General features: G+C 30.5%; 1 protein-coding gene across 9 annotated transcripts in view; it reads left to right on the plus strand.

The window, feature by feature from the left end:
- LOC132731350 (roundabout homolog 1-like) overlaps positions 1-17,373 on the plus strand; it is a 67,562-nt gene that overhangs the window by 31,444 nt on the left and 18,745 nt on the right. For 8 of the 9 annotated variants that reach the window (XM_060717523.1, XM_060717521.1, XM_060717520.1 and 5 more), the window contains exons 2-8: positions 1,921-2,173; positions 2,531-2,917; positions 6,971-7,249; positions 7,595-7,733; positions 12,470-12,597; positions 13,040-13,164; positions 13,383-13,542. In XM_060717523.1, the coding sequence (XP_060573506.1) occupies positions 2,113-2,173; positions 2,531-2,917; positions 6,971-7,249; positions 7,595-7,733; positions 12,470-12,597; positions 13,040-13,164; positions 13,383-13,542 (1,279 nt within the window). In that variant the 5' untranslated portion in view covers positions 1,921-2,112. Of the gene's footprint in view, positions 1-742; positions 900-1,920; positions 2,174-2,530; positions 2,918-6,970; positions 7,250-7,594; positions 7,734-12,469; positions 12,598-13,039; positions 13,165-13,382; positions 13,543-17,373 lie in introns of those variants that run through there. The other variant, XM_060717522.1, reaches the window with a different exon arrangement.

Genomic DNA, 17,373 nt, shown 5'->3' on the forward strand with positions numbered 1-17,373 from the left:
CACCATCATTGATTAGTGGTGAAGTTGTTCAGTGATGCTGAAGTGGCAGTCAGTGACATAAAGTGGCACTAAGTACTAATGTTTACACAACTGCATCATAATGGCCACATTCAGTGCATCCATCTACAATATATTACATCACTAATGCTACATTATATAATGACCATAGATCAGACACATTGATAAATCTGATATAAATTAAGATAAAAACAACATCTCATTTGTTTAAGAATGCATAGAAATATAACATTGATGTAGTGGTTGTAAATCAATTCGTCTATACCAATTGATAAAATAGTTTAGCATTTATGATGGATGAGGGTGAATACAATAATTGAATAGGTTGAGAGATACATTTTGTATGTAATGATGTTATCTTTATCAGCAGGTATAAAATGATATATACATCTGATAACTGAGTTATCATAATAGCTTCATATAACCTGTAGTATGTATCAGAAAGTAATTATTTTAAGATAAAAAGATAACTCAGTAATGTATATATATATATATATATATTATCTAGATATATATATATAATAGTGATTGAAGTCTGTGAGGTAATTGACATGGATGTTGGTGTGTGTCAATCAGTAATTGTTTGTTTTAATTAATAAGTGCATTGTACTAGTATAACAATGATCTCAGACTGTTCTCATTGTGAAAGCTTTTACAACATGTCTGTGAAATATAACTTGAAATCATAACTGTGTTGTTGCAAAATAGTTGTATGGTGTAAAAGATATGTAGGAAAATGGTTTTACATTTTTGTGTATGACAGAACTATTTTTCTCAATATCATAGAAAAGAGGTTCATTAACTGTTCATGATTTGTGTTTATTGTTTTGAAGAATGGAAATATTTTCACAGTAGGATTTTATTTAGAATGGACATTAAAGGTATGATTTGACACATAATCTAACAGCATTGTATATATAGAGAGACTAGTTTCAACAGTTCTCACATATTATACAGCTCATTTTAATGGGTATTTGATTAGAAATGACATGGACTTAATAAGTTATAATTAAGAGAATGTGTTAGCTGCCAATTGGTTTAACTTGTTGGAATTTTGTAGGCCAATTAAAGGCAACAGTTTCATGTAAAAGCAGCGAGATAATTGCTCAAAGCTTTCAAGGACATTTCACTATGCATTTCAGCTCGTATATTTCTTTTGATTATGTGGGAAAAAAGGTGTTTTATAATATATTCTTTTATACTTTTAAACAATATACAAAGTCATTAAAATGTCTTGTGTGAAAGTTTTCGTAGATTGGATTTAAAATGGAAAAGGGTGTGATAAGTGCATTTGATTTAAAATGCAAAGGGTGTGATAAGTTCATAAATTATCTTTTATATCTTGTATAAGTTATTTTGGTCATATAACCCGGTAATACAAAAGTTTCCAGGACTAATTTCTACCTTTTTATTTTGTAATGAAAATCTTGTAATTGATGTTCATGTTTTAGAAATGATATAATGAGGTAGTTGTTGACAATGGTGAAGGGACTATATTACATGATGTCAATAAGTTCATGTTGTAAGAACACATGTATTGACACTGTTATGATTAATGAACACAGTGAAACTGATGTAGGTACATCACATTACTTAACTGCTCCAAGTTTGACAGAACTTCATTTTTCTTCATGTTTTTAACATGTAATTTTTGACAAGAGTGATTCATTTCTGCGCACAATTTGCATTCACGATGCAAGGTTTTTTTTTGTTTGTGTTGTTTTTTTACAAACGGTTTGCCAACTGATAATTTGAAAAAATTGATTTTCATAGAGATGATGTGTTTAAATTTTGATGAATTATCGTTGTTAATCAAATAGCAATTTAAGAGAACAATAAAAATTGATCAAGAATACTCTGTAATAAATTTATTATTATAAAAAAAACCTTTTTATTTGACAGATTGTTTGGTAAACCTCAGGAAGCTGTTTGAGTTATGTTCTCAGGGGACGTTTAGAGACTGTGTATAAGGATTGGTGGGAATTTTTAATACTACACTCTTTATATGTTGCTACTTGTGTGAATGTATGAGAAATAAATATGGATAAAATAAACATATGAGGAGAAAAGTGAAGAAATTAACTGACAGGAGTGATGATGTTTCTAACTGGATTAAAATGTATTTGGATTTTCTGCTGGATATCTCTCTCACAAGGTTTGTACATTAAAACAGATTGGTTTTGTGAAATAAGACTGTAGGAGTTCACTCCCTTGGATACATATCAAAATTAATAATACATAAATTTTTGTATAAATTAATGTAAAAAAAAGGAAAAGTCAATGTAAATTATGCAAAATATTAGTCAATTTTTCTTTTTATTGAAAAAAAAACAAAACAAAAACAAACAAAACAAAGAAAGTCTAAAGAAAGCCCAATAAACAATTCAATTAGATCTAATTAATGTAAGATAAGTGTCAAGACATAAATCATAATATAAAACATTTTTATCTGAAAAAAAAAATGAATGGAAAAATGTATATCTAGAATTAACATAAGTTGTTATTATTTCAGCTGACGCAGATCCCTCTGCTAACGCAGACCCTGCTCGCAATGCAGCAAATTTCCAAAATGGATTCCAGTCGTCATCATCATCATCAAACCCTCGCATAACGGAACACCCTCAAGATGACTTTTTCGCAAAGAACGAACCAGCGACCTTGAACTGTAAGGCTGAAGGTGATCCACGACCCACAATCACTTGGTACAGAAATGGCAAACCCGTGGAGACGAATAGGGAGAACCCAATCTCACATAGGATGTTACTCGATAATGGACAATTGTTCTTCCTGCGTGTGATACATTCTAAGAATAACCATCCCGATATAGGAGAATATTACTGTAATGCAACAAACTCGAAAGGTTCGGTAATTAGCCGGACAGCCAACATACAAATAGCGGGTAAGTTTTTTGTGAATTCATCAGGCTATATAAATATTAAAAGTAATCATTTTATCCCTAACCATGCTAGATATATTAAATGGACCTGTCTATTTACAAGTCTATTTTTCAATCTCAACAAAAACATTCATCATTTTTAGGGCAAATTTTAAAATATGCACTGACTGTATAGAGTAAAGTGGAGATCAGAAGGCACGGAAGTGACGGCTGATCATGGTCTGCACTGGTTGCATGGATTTATTCAGTTGCCACCAGTGAACAAAGGATTAAAACATTTAAAATATTTGAAAATCTTTCGTCTACAAAATTCAAAACTATCCACAATTTGTCAAATTGCAATAATGATAAGCATAATAGTACACTAATACAGTTTAAAGAGAATTTCCAAATTGTGTCAGAGTTTTTCAAAGTGAAAGAGGAGCAGATAAATGTATCTGTAAATGATTTTACCATCAGGTCAAAAAAAGTCTGGTTACTGATTCATTTAGATTTTCATTACTGTGAGATGCTATCTTGAGCTTGTTTTTTGTGTACCTTGGCATGCGAACTAAGGTTTTCTGAAATAAATGTGTCATCTCTATTTCTCTCGTAACTGAAGATGGAGATAGTAATTGCCTTGTAATCGTTCCCTAATCAACATCTGTAAAAAATGCTGAAAAAGCCAGAAATATGCACTTGGAAATTTTTGTATAGGCAGTTTGGTAGCCATAATAAATTATGTACTTGTGAAAAGTCATGACAAAAATGTAACCAATGGTTGCCTTATTGCTATGGAATTGTGAACCGGTTTATAATTATGGGAGAAGTCTGGTTGCTGTAAAAGAGATAGCACCATGTTTAACTCTCTAGCAATTTATCTTTGCACCTAGATCAAAATCTCATGAAAACATTAAACCTGCCATACATATCTCTGGTGACAGTTTTTATTTGATTTCTATGTTGGCAGTAGGACACTCATATTTTAAGCAGATTAGATAGCTTAATAATATTAAACATTTACTGAAAAGTTACTTTAAAAAAAAACCTTATAACCAACAACATGTGCTGCAATGATAACAGCAACTTTAGATTAATTAGTCTCTTTAATATCGAACATAATGTGACCAAATCTGACAGTAAATAATTTTGTTGTCTGTGATGTCACGCAAGACCCATGTGTTCCTGTGGGTCTTTAATTGGAATACCTGTATATTTAAAGGTAAATATCTGATTAAAGGAAAGATATTTGCTTTAATTTCTAGTGCTTTTTGGTTAAGATTTGATAATAAACATTTAAATATTCACTTGTATACATTGTAATTTGGACTTTTTTCTGGACAGATAATAATTGATTTATAATTTATGTTAGATGTTAATTGATTTATGATATACATGTACATTTATGTAATTTATGATATACCGGTATGTAATTTATGATATATGTAATTAATCAGAGTTGCCTGACATGATAGACAAAAGCATTTTACACAGACAATTAATTATAAATCTTTTGTAAATATAAGATAGAACATCATCTAAACCATTGATCTTATCTAAATTATTGCAGAAGTATTCAAAATATTTGCTAGGAAACATCAACTGTATTATGATATGTCTCTATGGGAAGGAATGATTAGTACATGTGCATTGTTCTCTTCTATATGTCTATATAGAGTGTAGATTCAATAATCATATTAATATTTGTTACACTGAATGGTGAATTTTATATTGCTATTCAAGGACTGCAAATTAATATGTAAAATGTCAATGTCACAGTTACCTGACAACTATGCTGGATCGATAGGTGAAGATATGTATTGACCATATTGACCATTGAAATTAAGAACAATTTCCAAGGGAGATAAATGTTCCTGCTTAATATCAGGAGACCAAAGCCAATAACTGTGTGAGACTTCTTCCAACCATTCTTTTTGTGTTGTCAAGATCACACAATAAAAACTAATAACAATTATAGACATATTTGGCTTCTGTGTACATTTTACCAAATATTTGGCTTCCACATAGTTTTTTTGCCAAGCATTGACTGCCTGTAGTACAATAAATCAAAGTTGTATTGATTTTGTTTCAGACGCTATCAAAGGCTATCATAGATGGTATATATGTGTTTATATACAGGCTTGTCTTTTTGCATCATAAAATTTTGAATGATTGATTCTCTCTCTCTTTTCTATTTTAAAGACTGTGAGAAAAAGCTTTGTCAAGTTCTTCTTACCAAAAACTTTATTTTGAAAAATGACATGAAGTTCGAGTATACTGATGTGTGTTTCTTCCCCAGATCTGATAGTTGTGTTATTTTCTGATGTTTATCACTTGGTTTTTTAAGCATAGTTTATAAGGGCGAGATTTTTATCTGTTGAGATGTAACTGATTTCTAATCTTGTAAAAGCCACATCAGTTATCAATTATAATTTGTCAAACAGTTTACTTCATTATCAAAATACCATCAAATTTATCATGATAATATTTATAATCTGCAGTAAATCCTTCTAAGAACTTGACATGAAATCTTTGGAGGACATACTTTTGTTTGATAAAAAAATCCTTTGAAATAGTTTTTACTTTTGTTTGATAAAAAAATCCTTTGAAATTCTTTCAAGTACTGTAGATATATAATATTTACAACACAGATAAATCATCTGCTATCACTGATTAGTTATCTTATATCTTAAAATTATATTGACAAAGAGATTTTTTTTGTGTGTATGTGAAAAATCTATGAGAAAGTTTAGTGACTGGTTGTTAACTATTTGAGTATGAGCTCTTGTAAAACAGACATAGTCTGGCAGTGTAGAGCCAGGCCAGCCTGTCTTGACTCCCCTCTCTTACCATTTGCTGCTATGGTTAAATATTTAGAGAAACACTTATGACCAATTGTAATATCAAAGCAGGGCAAATCTAATATTTATACAAAATTCAGCATTGTACAGGTTAACTTAAAGTCATCCCAGAGACTGGATTCTATAATACCACCACCAAAAACTGTTTGATAGAGGAAAATAGTAAAGACAATATCAGACAACAGACTGTTGTTCTATTTATTTTGGTATTTATAATTCTAGTGATGAAGTCTTTCCGTATTCATTGATACAAAAGAATGCTATTCGTTGGGAAGAGTTTTTATATTAATGGACTGTTTGATGAAGAAAAGAACAATGGTCATATGTGCCTATTGACTGGTAATTACAGATCAAATGATAAACTCTAGAGTATTATAATCTCATACATATAACAGCCAGTCAGTCTTTCTTCTTGTAGAGTTTTCCTATTGTAACTATATAAATGATAATAGGGGGAACGATTTTCTAGAATAACATTGACGCCATATTAACTGCTATGTTTATTTGATGGGCTATAGAGACTTAATGTAGCATTCATCATATGAACATATCTATAATTATATAATGTATAAGTCCGGCATGTATAAGACCAGCTTATAGACTGTATCATTAAGTACATTTACAGTACAGAAAACTTTTACAATGATATTGATGTAGCATTATTTACAAAGCAACATTTGATGGAAAAGAAAACATTTCATTCAAAGCATAATCTCCATGCTGACTCTAGTGAAAATGTTACAGGTTAGCCTACTGGCGGCAACTAATTCTACTCCATAGCAACCAGTACAGACAATGAACAGCACTAATGTCCCTGCTGTCTGATCATGGGCTGTACTGTTCACTATTCAATCAGTATATATGTTATAATTATCCCAAAAATAATAATAAATGATGAATCTATGCAGATTGATAAATGAACAAGTCCATTTAAGATATTTAGCATAGTTAAATAGGGTTAGATACATAGGTATACAAGACAATAATCTTGCATGTGATGTAAAATTGCAAACAGCTGATGTTTTCAAACTTATTATAAAATCGAACTGTATTTTAATGGATATCAATATTCATGAAGATGAATTTATGTCTAAAGTATCTGAGACTGTAAAGTCACCATTGGAGACTTCTTTAATATATGCACTGAAAATATACTTTCAACACATGAAAGTACCTTTTTTGTTTTTTTAAATTCCATGTGATATTTTATTTTCAGTTTTAAAGGACACGTTTGTAGAGGAGCCATCTGATACTACCACAGCTGTTGGTCAAAGGGTTGTACTACGATGCAGTCCTCCAAGAGGGAAGCCTGACCCTAAAGTGATCTGGAGAAAGAATGGTGAACTTGTTCAAACAGATGATAGGATACATATCACAGAGGAAGGCAATCTGGAGATAGATTCAGTAGAGAAACAGGATATAGGAGAGTTTATGTGTTTAGCAATAAACACTGGTGGTGAACGACAGAGTAGACCAGCTCAATTAAGGGTCCTAGGTAAGTAAAATTATATATATATATACATGTATGTATATTTTTGCATAAAAATATGTCATGATTCAGAGCTGATCATTAATGGAGGCAAAACTTTAAGTTGCCACATGGCATGCTTTGAAGAGCTGCTGAACATTATTCTAAGAGGCTGCACATTTTTTCTCACCCTGTCACATATATTATACATATTTAAATACGTAATTTGTGGCTCTCTAAATTCTTAAACATAGGTTTGTCTAATGTGTACAGATTTGAAAATAAATGGAGGTTTGTTTTCTAGAAGGAAACAAACAATTATTGGAAAGAAAAAAAGCATTGGTATTGATTGTAAATTTTTTTATTTTTCAGATGTGCCTGTTTTTCATAAGTTACCCAAGAACGTAGATGTAGAAGAAGGGGCAGATGCCCAGTTTTTCTGCGATGTAACAGGAGATCCACCCATTAAAGTGACCTGGAGTAAACATGATGGAGCCATCAGCTTCGGAAGGTAATTTTTAGTGATAAGTTCAACAATTCCTAGATCTAAATACTGTTATTATCATTTACAATTTTACATAATATGATTATAACATAGTATTATTCAAACTAGTTGTATATTACGGGTAACCTTTTCCGTTTCTTGAAACTGAGTTATAAGTCTTTGCCATCAGTAAAGAGGCATACCTGAACATGCACATCTTTGCAGTCTGACCAGGCTCTATACTGTTGCTTACTTATATTTTCCATCCAGATATCACCGGAATTGATAATGAACAGTTCCAAAATCAGAATTTCAAGAAAGTCAGTGCTTGTAAATCTGCTTTGGTACATATTGTATGAAAGGAAACATTATTGTATAAAAGAACAGGAAAAGCTATTGGTACCCATTAGTGTTTGCTTTTACAGTAAAAGAATTTTGGAGAAGAAACGGTTCCCTTCTGTCTGAACACATTGAAAACATAGTTTTTTTTTACGTCTTTTTGGAAATTTTAAAACTGGTGACTTACTGACTAATAATATTCAGATACCATTATCTTCCTGAAATCTTTTATGTAAATTTTAACACTGAAAAATTGTGATATTTTGAAACTTTTTAAGAAAAGGTCTGTAACATAGCTTTCTTATGCTTGTACATGTTGAAATTATGTTAGAAAATATAATTTTTTATTATGTGTGAGAGTAGATAATGATTTCAAAGCAGATATTAAAGAATTAACAGCTCATCTTCAGTACTGGGTACATTTACAACATGATATATGTTGTTTAGTTTCTCTCTCATTTCTACTGGAATATAGGAGTCAAATTTACATGAACTTTATCAGTCTGTTAAAGAGATAATGGAAGAAAAGAGCAGAAAGGGAGAAAATCAGATAGGAAAAATTAAACAGTAAAAGACACAATGTCTGTTGTATTATTCTGTCTCCTTAATAAGTGTTGTTTTTTTAACACCAATTTACAGAGAAACGCCATTTTTTGCTCTGGAGAAAAAAAGTCACACTTTATAATTGACATATAAGACATTTGTATTTTTTACTGGAAATGTTTTTTATTTGAGAAACATTGATTATTTACTTTAGAAAATAAGTTTCACAACATACAATATTCAACTTTTAAAGTATTCCAAGAGATCTTGTATTTTGCTTATTTTTGAAATGAAAAGTTAACATATCTGGCTGTTAAGGGGGCAATTAATTGGTGTTTCTAAATCTGTGCAATCTTTAATGAGATATAGTAGACAGGTTGTTGTGGGGAAAATTCTTGTTGATGAATTAACTTGTCACTTGTGTGATCCAATATACAAATGAAAACTTCCTTACAACCCTCTGATGTAACATCCAGGAAAATAGAATTTTAAGTCTCCCCAAGAATTTAACTTGATTTGCTGATGTTTCATACACTTATTTATACACATTACCAGTTATACTTGATGCATCTCCTTGGTTTCTGAATCAGTATAACTTTTTCTGACATGTTCTAAAAAAAACACTCTTTTTTTAAAAGAACAAAATTATGATAATTGCCATCCAAATCACTGCAGTAAGACATAATTTGTCCAGGACTCCTACTAACAAAGTCAAGGCAGTGTACCTAATATAAATTTTGTAAGAGTTGTATTGGTATAGTTGGTATTTAGGAGAAGGTATAGTTGGGATATGTAGGTAGGAAAATTGAATCCAAACAATGTATGTATGTAAAGGTGGTAAATTATGTAGGACTGGTAATTAAATGTTATATGGCAAATTGGTCAAATGAGTGTAGTAAGCTAAAAGTAGTAAGGCAATTTGGTCAAATGAGTGTATGTATATGAAGCTGGTAATGTTTTCAGTCAGCTGATCAAAAGTAGTAAGGCAATTTGGTCAAATAAGTGTATATGAAACAAACAAGATAATAAGAGAAAAAGGTCATTTTTAGTAGAAGAGCCAAATTTCTGGTAGTTTGTTAGGTAGTTAGATACAAGATCAGTATACTGTTGGTGTAGAAATGATATAATCATGGAAAGATGCATGCAGAATACAGGAAAATCTGTGAAGCAGGTGTTGTTAGCATTGTTTTATGACTCCTATGCCACATTTATTCTCCTTCTTTTCCTAGTGCATGCTCAGCTTACATGTCAGAAGCAAAAAGGAACCTGTACTGTCCCGAAATGTGTTTTAACAAGCAGTGTTTATAGGTTGACCATGTGAAGGAATTGCAGCTTTTAAGAATATTGTTTGTTATGGGTATTGTAATGTAGTAAATTATTGAATAAGTTAAAGCCAATACTGGTATTTTGTTAGAATGATTTCTATTTCTGTTCATTATCCCATGGTACATCAGTTATTGTTATGTAAAGAGAACAAATAACAGAATCTGCAAGGAAATGCCATACTTTAAGAACACAATCCCTTACAAATAAATTTTTGCAAGCAGCAGAGACGACTGCAATGAACAATCAGGCGCAGACCTTTATACAAATAATATGTAGATATGTTGGTAATAATAATTTATGTAGATATGCGGGTATCCCCTTAAATATATGATGATGAAACCAGTTTACAATAGACAATTTAATAGGAAGTGTCTGGAAGATGGTCTCCTAATGCTTTAGGTATATGCTCTATGGCCTAGGGACTCTAGTGGGTTTCACAGACCATACCAGTACTGATTAGTTCTTGAAAATCTCAGGACTTATATATAAGCTGGAAACTTTTTTCAAAATCAAACTTAAAATAGATAATTCTGTTTTAAATTAAGAGCAGATGATTTACAGCTGCATCTATTTAAATGTAAAAAGTAAAGTCCTATTAATACAACAGTTGCTAGTTGTTCTGTTTCAAATACAAGATCAGAAGTATTCTCAATTACATCAAACATATGTTGTCTTATATATATTCTATTTTCTGATTTATTTTATCAGTATGTAATGTTATATATTGTTTATATCTTAATAAAAAGCATCACTATGAGTGAAATTATTGAGTAACTTTCCCATTACAACCTGATAGATAGGGAGTGTGATAGGAACAAAAACATAACAAATGCTGGAACTCATCTTCTACTCTGTACTGATAACACAGTATACAGTTTTTGTTAGTAAACCTTCTAAGATGATTGATGTATTAATGGAGAGAATGTATCCTTAGATTTGAAAATGAAAACTTTTAAGAAGGGATAATCAAATCTTGTATAAACAGGATGTTGTTGATGTTTTGGGAGGGTATAGTATTATATGTGAACAGATTCACATCTTCATCTTAGATAATCAGTTTCGGAATTTTATGATAAAATTGTTCTGATATTAGTTGCTAATGTCTTATCTCTTTAAGTTATTTCATTGTATTTTTTCTTCTCTATTTTAATATGATTTTGTTTTAAAATCGCACTGACCGTCCGTTAATATTAAGGATTTTCACATTAGTCAGTGGTCATGGAAGTCTGTTCTAGTAAAGTGTTCTAAAAAATTCCATGCAGATTTGTAGGCTGCACATATTAATTCATGGACATAATATTATACATGTATTTGATTGATAAAATGCCAAAATAGATAGAAATTATTTTATCGAAATTTAACTGCATGCTTTAAAACCAGACTGCAAAATGTGCTATTTTTGATTATAAAAGTGTGTTAGGTCAGGATGTTAAGGTATTCTGGTTTTTGGTAACCAGAACCTTGTTATATTTTTGTTTCAGCCTAATGACTATGTTGTTAGCCACTAGCAGCCGCAGTGTGCTTTAAAATACTATCCCAAAAATGTTATTAAAGAAAATTTATCTTTTGTGATAAGAAATATTTTAGTAAAATACAAAGAAAGAAATACAAATGTAGAAGCTATTTCTTTATTCAGATAGTTATTGGAGAAAGTTTTTATGGAAGCCTCTTTTTTCATGTATAGATAAATGTGAATGTTCAGCTGTTTTAGTATGTGATGAAAGCAGATTTCTTGTTTTCACATCTCTAAGTCTTCCCCCTAACATTTATAACCCAAGTATTTATTTACCATAGTATCCACCTCTCTTCTCAAACAGATTATATTATCAGGGAAAGAAAGGAGAAACATTTAGATTTGTTATGTATGATACACATCTGTCACAATATTTACCCTGTCAGAAATATCTTACATCACAACACATAGAAATTACATGGCTTATCAGCCTCTTAAAATGATCAATTATCTCCAAGTATGTGTTACCTTTGACTACAAATAACATTTTAGATTTGCTGCCTCAGTTGAACCATGAAATATGTATAATTCTACATATAGAAAGATTTTGACCTTTACTAAATTAGGCATGAATGTCACTTTTTGTCTATGTGCTATAAATCACTGGTACTCTTTTTGGAGGAATTGAGCAAATAATAGCAGGGAGGATTACCATTAAACCATTATTATGCCTGGAGAATGATTATTTCTGGATATATCAAATCGTAAATTTAAGATCTGAACAAAATATCATCAAACATATTTGCTATAACCTGACACTCCAATGTTTACAAATGCATATTGTCTCATCAAATTTTTAAATGTTCAAAAAAAAAAACCACTCACAAAGCTATAATCATGTCCATTAATTGCCATGTACTTGCAATATCTAACAATATCTTTTAATATTGTGGAACAAAAATGTTGAAATTCATATGCAGAAATACTTTGGCATTCTGCATGAATTTAAAACCATATTGGAATATATATGATGATGATAATCTTGTGTAAATGTCATTCATGAAATTTCATCAGATTCTATATGTCATGTTGTATTTCCCAGGGCTCGAGTTTTACCGGATCATACATTACGGATAGAGAATGTGGAATCAGATGATGATGGGGTCTATATCTGCACAGCAGAAAACGCAGCCGGGTCAACACAAGCCACGGCTAGACTGGTTGTCTTTTGTAAGTCAATATGGTTGTCTTTTTAAGCCTACTTTCTACCCATATCATAGTATTATATCACCATTTTCTTTCTTCTGCCACAAGTATGTTTGGTTGTCTGAATTCTAAATTTTATCAGTTTTAATGCCAGTAATTATTTTAATCACAATAAAGGCTGATTAGATAGACTTTTTCATCAATTGTCAAAACTGTTGCAAGTTTCAAATCTAATCTTGAAAACTCACAAATAATTTCATGCAGAAGCATTAGAAATGTGTTTCATTACCAAGTGAAATAGGTATAATGTCATTATAGGTTAACCATGTTTTGGCACTTTTCGTATACTTGTAGTTTTCATGCTAATGACAGAGTTGTTGTGAAAAAAAATTGTTTAATTCAGATTTTCTAATTCGGTATCTTAGCATCATAACATAATATCATCATAATATTATCGTAATTACAGCTTCTCCAACATTCCTGATCAGTCCAAGAGATCAAGTGGTCGCTAAAGGACGTACGGTGTCATTGCAGTGTGTTGCTCAAGGACATCCCCCACCCACTGTATTCTGGAGCAAGAAATCTCAGGAGGTTTGTATATAGATTTCAGTAATTTCATGATACTTAAATATAAGTCAGTTACGCAGATATATCACATTTTTATGGTGTTTTTTTTTTTATTCACAAAAATAGATACTTAGGTCTTTTAATCTGTGATCATATAATATACTATTGAAAGAAAACTTTCCATTTCTCTTAACACAAATTATAAGAGATTTTATTTCTAATGTATTAAGTAACAATTGCAGAACCTTATGTTTCCGAATCGAGATTCGGGTCATTATTCGGTAGCCGAGGATGGAACATTACGTATTGAGGCAGTAAATGAGACAGATGCCGGTGTTTATATATGTGAGGCTCTCAACATTAGAGGAGCTGCATATGCGTCTGCTAAAGTTGAAGTGAAAGGTCAGTCACTTTTATGCATTTGAAAAAAAAATCACAGAACATATTGACATACTCCTCTTTATAGCTTTGTTGTTCTCATGATTTTTGTTTTTTTATTATAACAATTTATGTTGATTAGGTCACGAACAATAATCTGTATATTCATGAGCTAACTGGGTCATTAATGTGTCAGAATTAACAGTTTCTTCAGGAGCAAAAACTCATTAATATCTCTCCTTTGTACCATATTGATAATTCAAACAATATGTTTGTAAAATACCAATTTGTATGGAAAGCATTGTATTCATTTACCATGTATTCTTACTAATTGATGCAAAAAAAAAAGATTTGCTTAATAATTCCAAAAACCAATTTACCTGAAATACTACCCACGTCTTTTTATTTATAACACTTTCTTTTATGTGAAGTATTATAGAGGTAATCAAATGAAAACTAATTAAATTGAAGTAGGTTTTTTTTTTCAAGCTATAATAACATTAATTCAATGAGCATGCCTTAAATATAAAGAGTATAACAATAGTTATAATGGATGCATCCTTGAAACAAGCCTGGAAGCTGTTACATTTCCAGGCTATTTGGCATGTGTGTGTGATAGTTTTTCCAGAATGAAGTTTTGACGTGATGTATTATACCGAAAAAAATATTTAGTAGAAGGAGGTACTTTTTGAAAAAAGGTTTCTAACTTCTTTTTTTTTCTTGGTAATTTTATTCTAATGCATTCTTAAGCCTCATTATTTAGACGGTGTTTTTTTTGCTGAAGATTTTTTTTTCTCTTCTGCCTACAGATGTTCCCATGTATTGTCTTTAAGACCGGAGAACAACTTCGGTTTCCGTTTATCATTTCTTCTCACTTCTCTTCAAGTACTATGATAATTATAATAACTGTGAAGTAGGCATTAGAAAGTAAAACAGTTAGATTGGTGGATGGCATTATTCATAAACATGTGAACATTTGATTCATATTGGTGTATAAGATAATTCTAGTTTTGTTATTGGCTGGTTACAGCAAAGGTTCTTGTATTCTAGAGAAAGATATAAATAAAGTTCTATAAAAACTTATCGTCACTTGAACACCTTTCTTTGTCTTCAACATGTTCTAGATGACAAACTGAAGTGTTACATTTATTACTTTTTCTTATTTTTAATTTTGAAATTGGTTTTTGTTGTTGATTTTTTTTTCTCTCCAAGCACTAGGGATGTATTGTTGTTTTTTTGTTGTTGTTTTAATTTTTAACATTAACAGAATTTTCTGTAACCTGTATTACCCCAACCCTCAAGTATTGCTTAAATTCCTCTTTCTTTGAAACTACAGTTGTATTAGAAAATTGTTTAAATAAATAAAAATTTCCTTCTTTTGTGAGAACACAATTACCATAAATAAATACAATATTAAATTATTTCATAAAGTCATATTGTAAGTCTGACATAAAAAAAAAAGTGTCCACATGAGCAAATTATAAAATGAAATCTGTAAAAATAATATATGAAAGAAAAAGAAGAAAAAAAGGTACTGGTATTATGATATGATTTTAATTGTTGTTGTACTTTTAAAAGATAACTGTGTTTTTCATTACTATTTTCTGAGCAAAACAAATTTTAGTATAATATAAAATTTTAACAGCTGTATCTGTATTAAATAAATTGTAAACAAAAAAAGTACTTACATCCTTACATTTTAACAGCTGTATATTAAACGCAGTTTATAAATATTTAAACAGCTGTATTTAATTTCAAACAAAGTAAAATACACTTTTAACAGCTGTATTGAAATAGATGTTACGCCTTTTCTTTTTTTTTATTTAATATGCTAATGAATCAAACAATAGATTTTGAAGAAGACTCTTTCTAAGAATTATTTTAATATATTAAATTCTTTACACCTGCTGGTTTATACAAACTTGGAAAGTTGAATTCTCAAATTTCCTTTTAAATTGATCTACATTCTTCTGGTACAATGGAAATAATTTGTGAGAGAATTGATTAAAGTGTATTGTTTTGAACAGCCATTGGAATTTATCCATGGTTTAAACTCAAATGTTAGTTATGAGTTTATACTGAAAATATAAAGTTTTGCAGCATAGAATATGAGAATAGGCATCCTCAAATACAATTGCAATATTTGTATTTTGTTGAACTGAACCTTATAATCAGTGATAATAATAATAATAATAATACTTGATTAAATGACTTAACTTTCATAATAAAATATTACATCAAAGGGAAGACAACATGGTAGAAACTTATGAAGAGATATTTTGTACCAATGAAAGTTTGCCATCATTTTTGAGTGAACAGAAGTGAAGCAAAATACTTCATTGTTTTAAATGAAGGTGATTTCGGTAAAAAAATAAATTTCTGTATTTTTTGTACAAATTGTTTTAGAAATTCGAAAAAACAAACACAAAATAATGCCTCACTGGATTTGTTTTGATATTGTGTATCTCTGAAGAGCCAAAATATAAAAAATGGCTGCTAAGATTTTGTACATGAACTTACTACATGATATGTAATTTTTGTGAGATAACAATACCATGTTAGTGGACAATTTTCCCACTTTTATTAGTAACTTGTCATTTATTGTATCAAATGTCCATACAGTCTTTGGTGTGATATTCAACTTTATTATGATGGGCGTGTGTTAAAGAAATGCCAAAAATGTAGAGGAGTTTTGGCAATGGCGGCCATACAATATAGCTCTACTTGTTAATTACATATCCTATCGTCTTTCAAAATAATTTTGTTTTGTTGCATCTTAAACACATTTTAATTACCCAGAGGCTCAGTTCCCATTAAAACGATTACCTATCTCTTAGAATGATTTACGTTATTTCCATAAAAAACTTCTCATAATGGTTTCAGCAGATGTTAAGTATGGTGTTTTTTCTGTGAAAATTAATGGTTTATTTTGATGAAGAACTTGCTTTTTCTTCTTAGAGGTAGAAATTAATTACCAAATTTCCTGATACACTTAAAGGATTGGAGGGGTAAATTTTAACAGCTTCAAACATTGTTACAAATTGTCATGAAATTCTTGGTGTTAGATATATCATATATATCTGATTTATAGAGTAAAATGGGGTGATTACAGTTACAAACTATAAAAAATTGTTCTTGTCAAGTTAATATAAATTTTAAGATATGAAGTAATGCCATATAGGAAGTAATTCCATTATTTGCATGCTTCAACAACCTCTTAGCAACCAATTAATGATTTATTAGTCCCCTACCGGTTTACCGGAGGGGACTTAAGGTTTACCCTCCGTCCGTCTGTCCGTCCGTCCGTCTGTCCGTCCGTCCGTCAGTCCGTCCGTCCACAAAATTGGATCCTGAGATAACGCAAAAAGTACTGAAAATATTTTAATGAAACTTGATATATGGATTGATGGCAGTATGGAGATTATGCACGTCTTTTTCTTTTCTTCCTATGTTGAAAATTCTGGTTGCTATGGCAACAAATAGACTGAAAATATGGCAAATTTTACACATAACCTGGATCCTGAGATAACGCAAAAAGTACTGAAAATATTTTAATGAAACTTGATATATGGATTGATGGCAGTATGGAGATTATGCACGTCTTTTTCTTTTCTTCCTATGTTGAAAATTCTGGTTGCTATGGCAACAAATAGACTGAAAATATGGCAAATTTTACACATATCCTGGATCCAGTGATAACACAAAAAGTACTGAAAATATGTTTATGAAACTTGACATATGGGTAGATGGCAGTATGGAAATTATGCACATCCTTTTCTTATCTTCCTATGTTGAAAATTCTGGTTGCTATGGCAACAAATAGACTGAATTTCAAGATTTCTGGTTCTAGTTTTT

This window comes from Ruditapes philippinarum, unplaced genomic scaffold, assembly GCF_026571515.1.
Source record: "Ruditapes philippinarum isolate M1 unplaced genomic scaffold, ASM2657151v2 ctg3681_1_1_1_1, whole genome shotgun sequence".
NCBI lineage: Eukaryota > Metazoa > Mollusca > Bivalvia > Venerida > Veneridae > Ruditapes > Ruditapes philippinarum.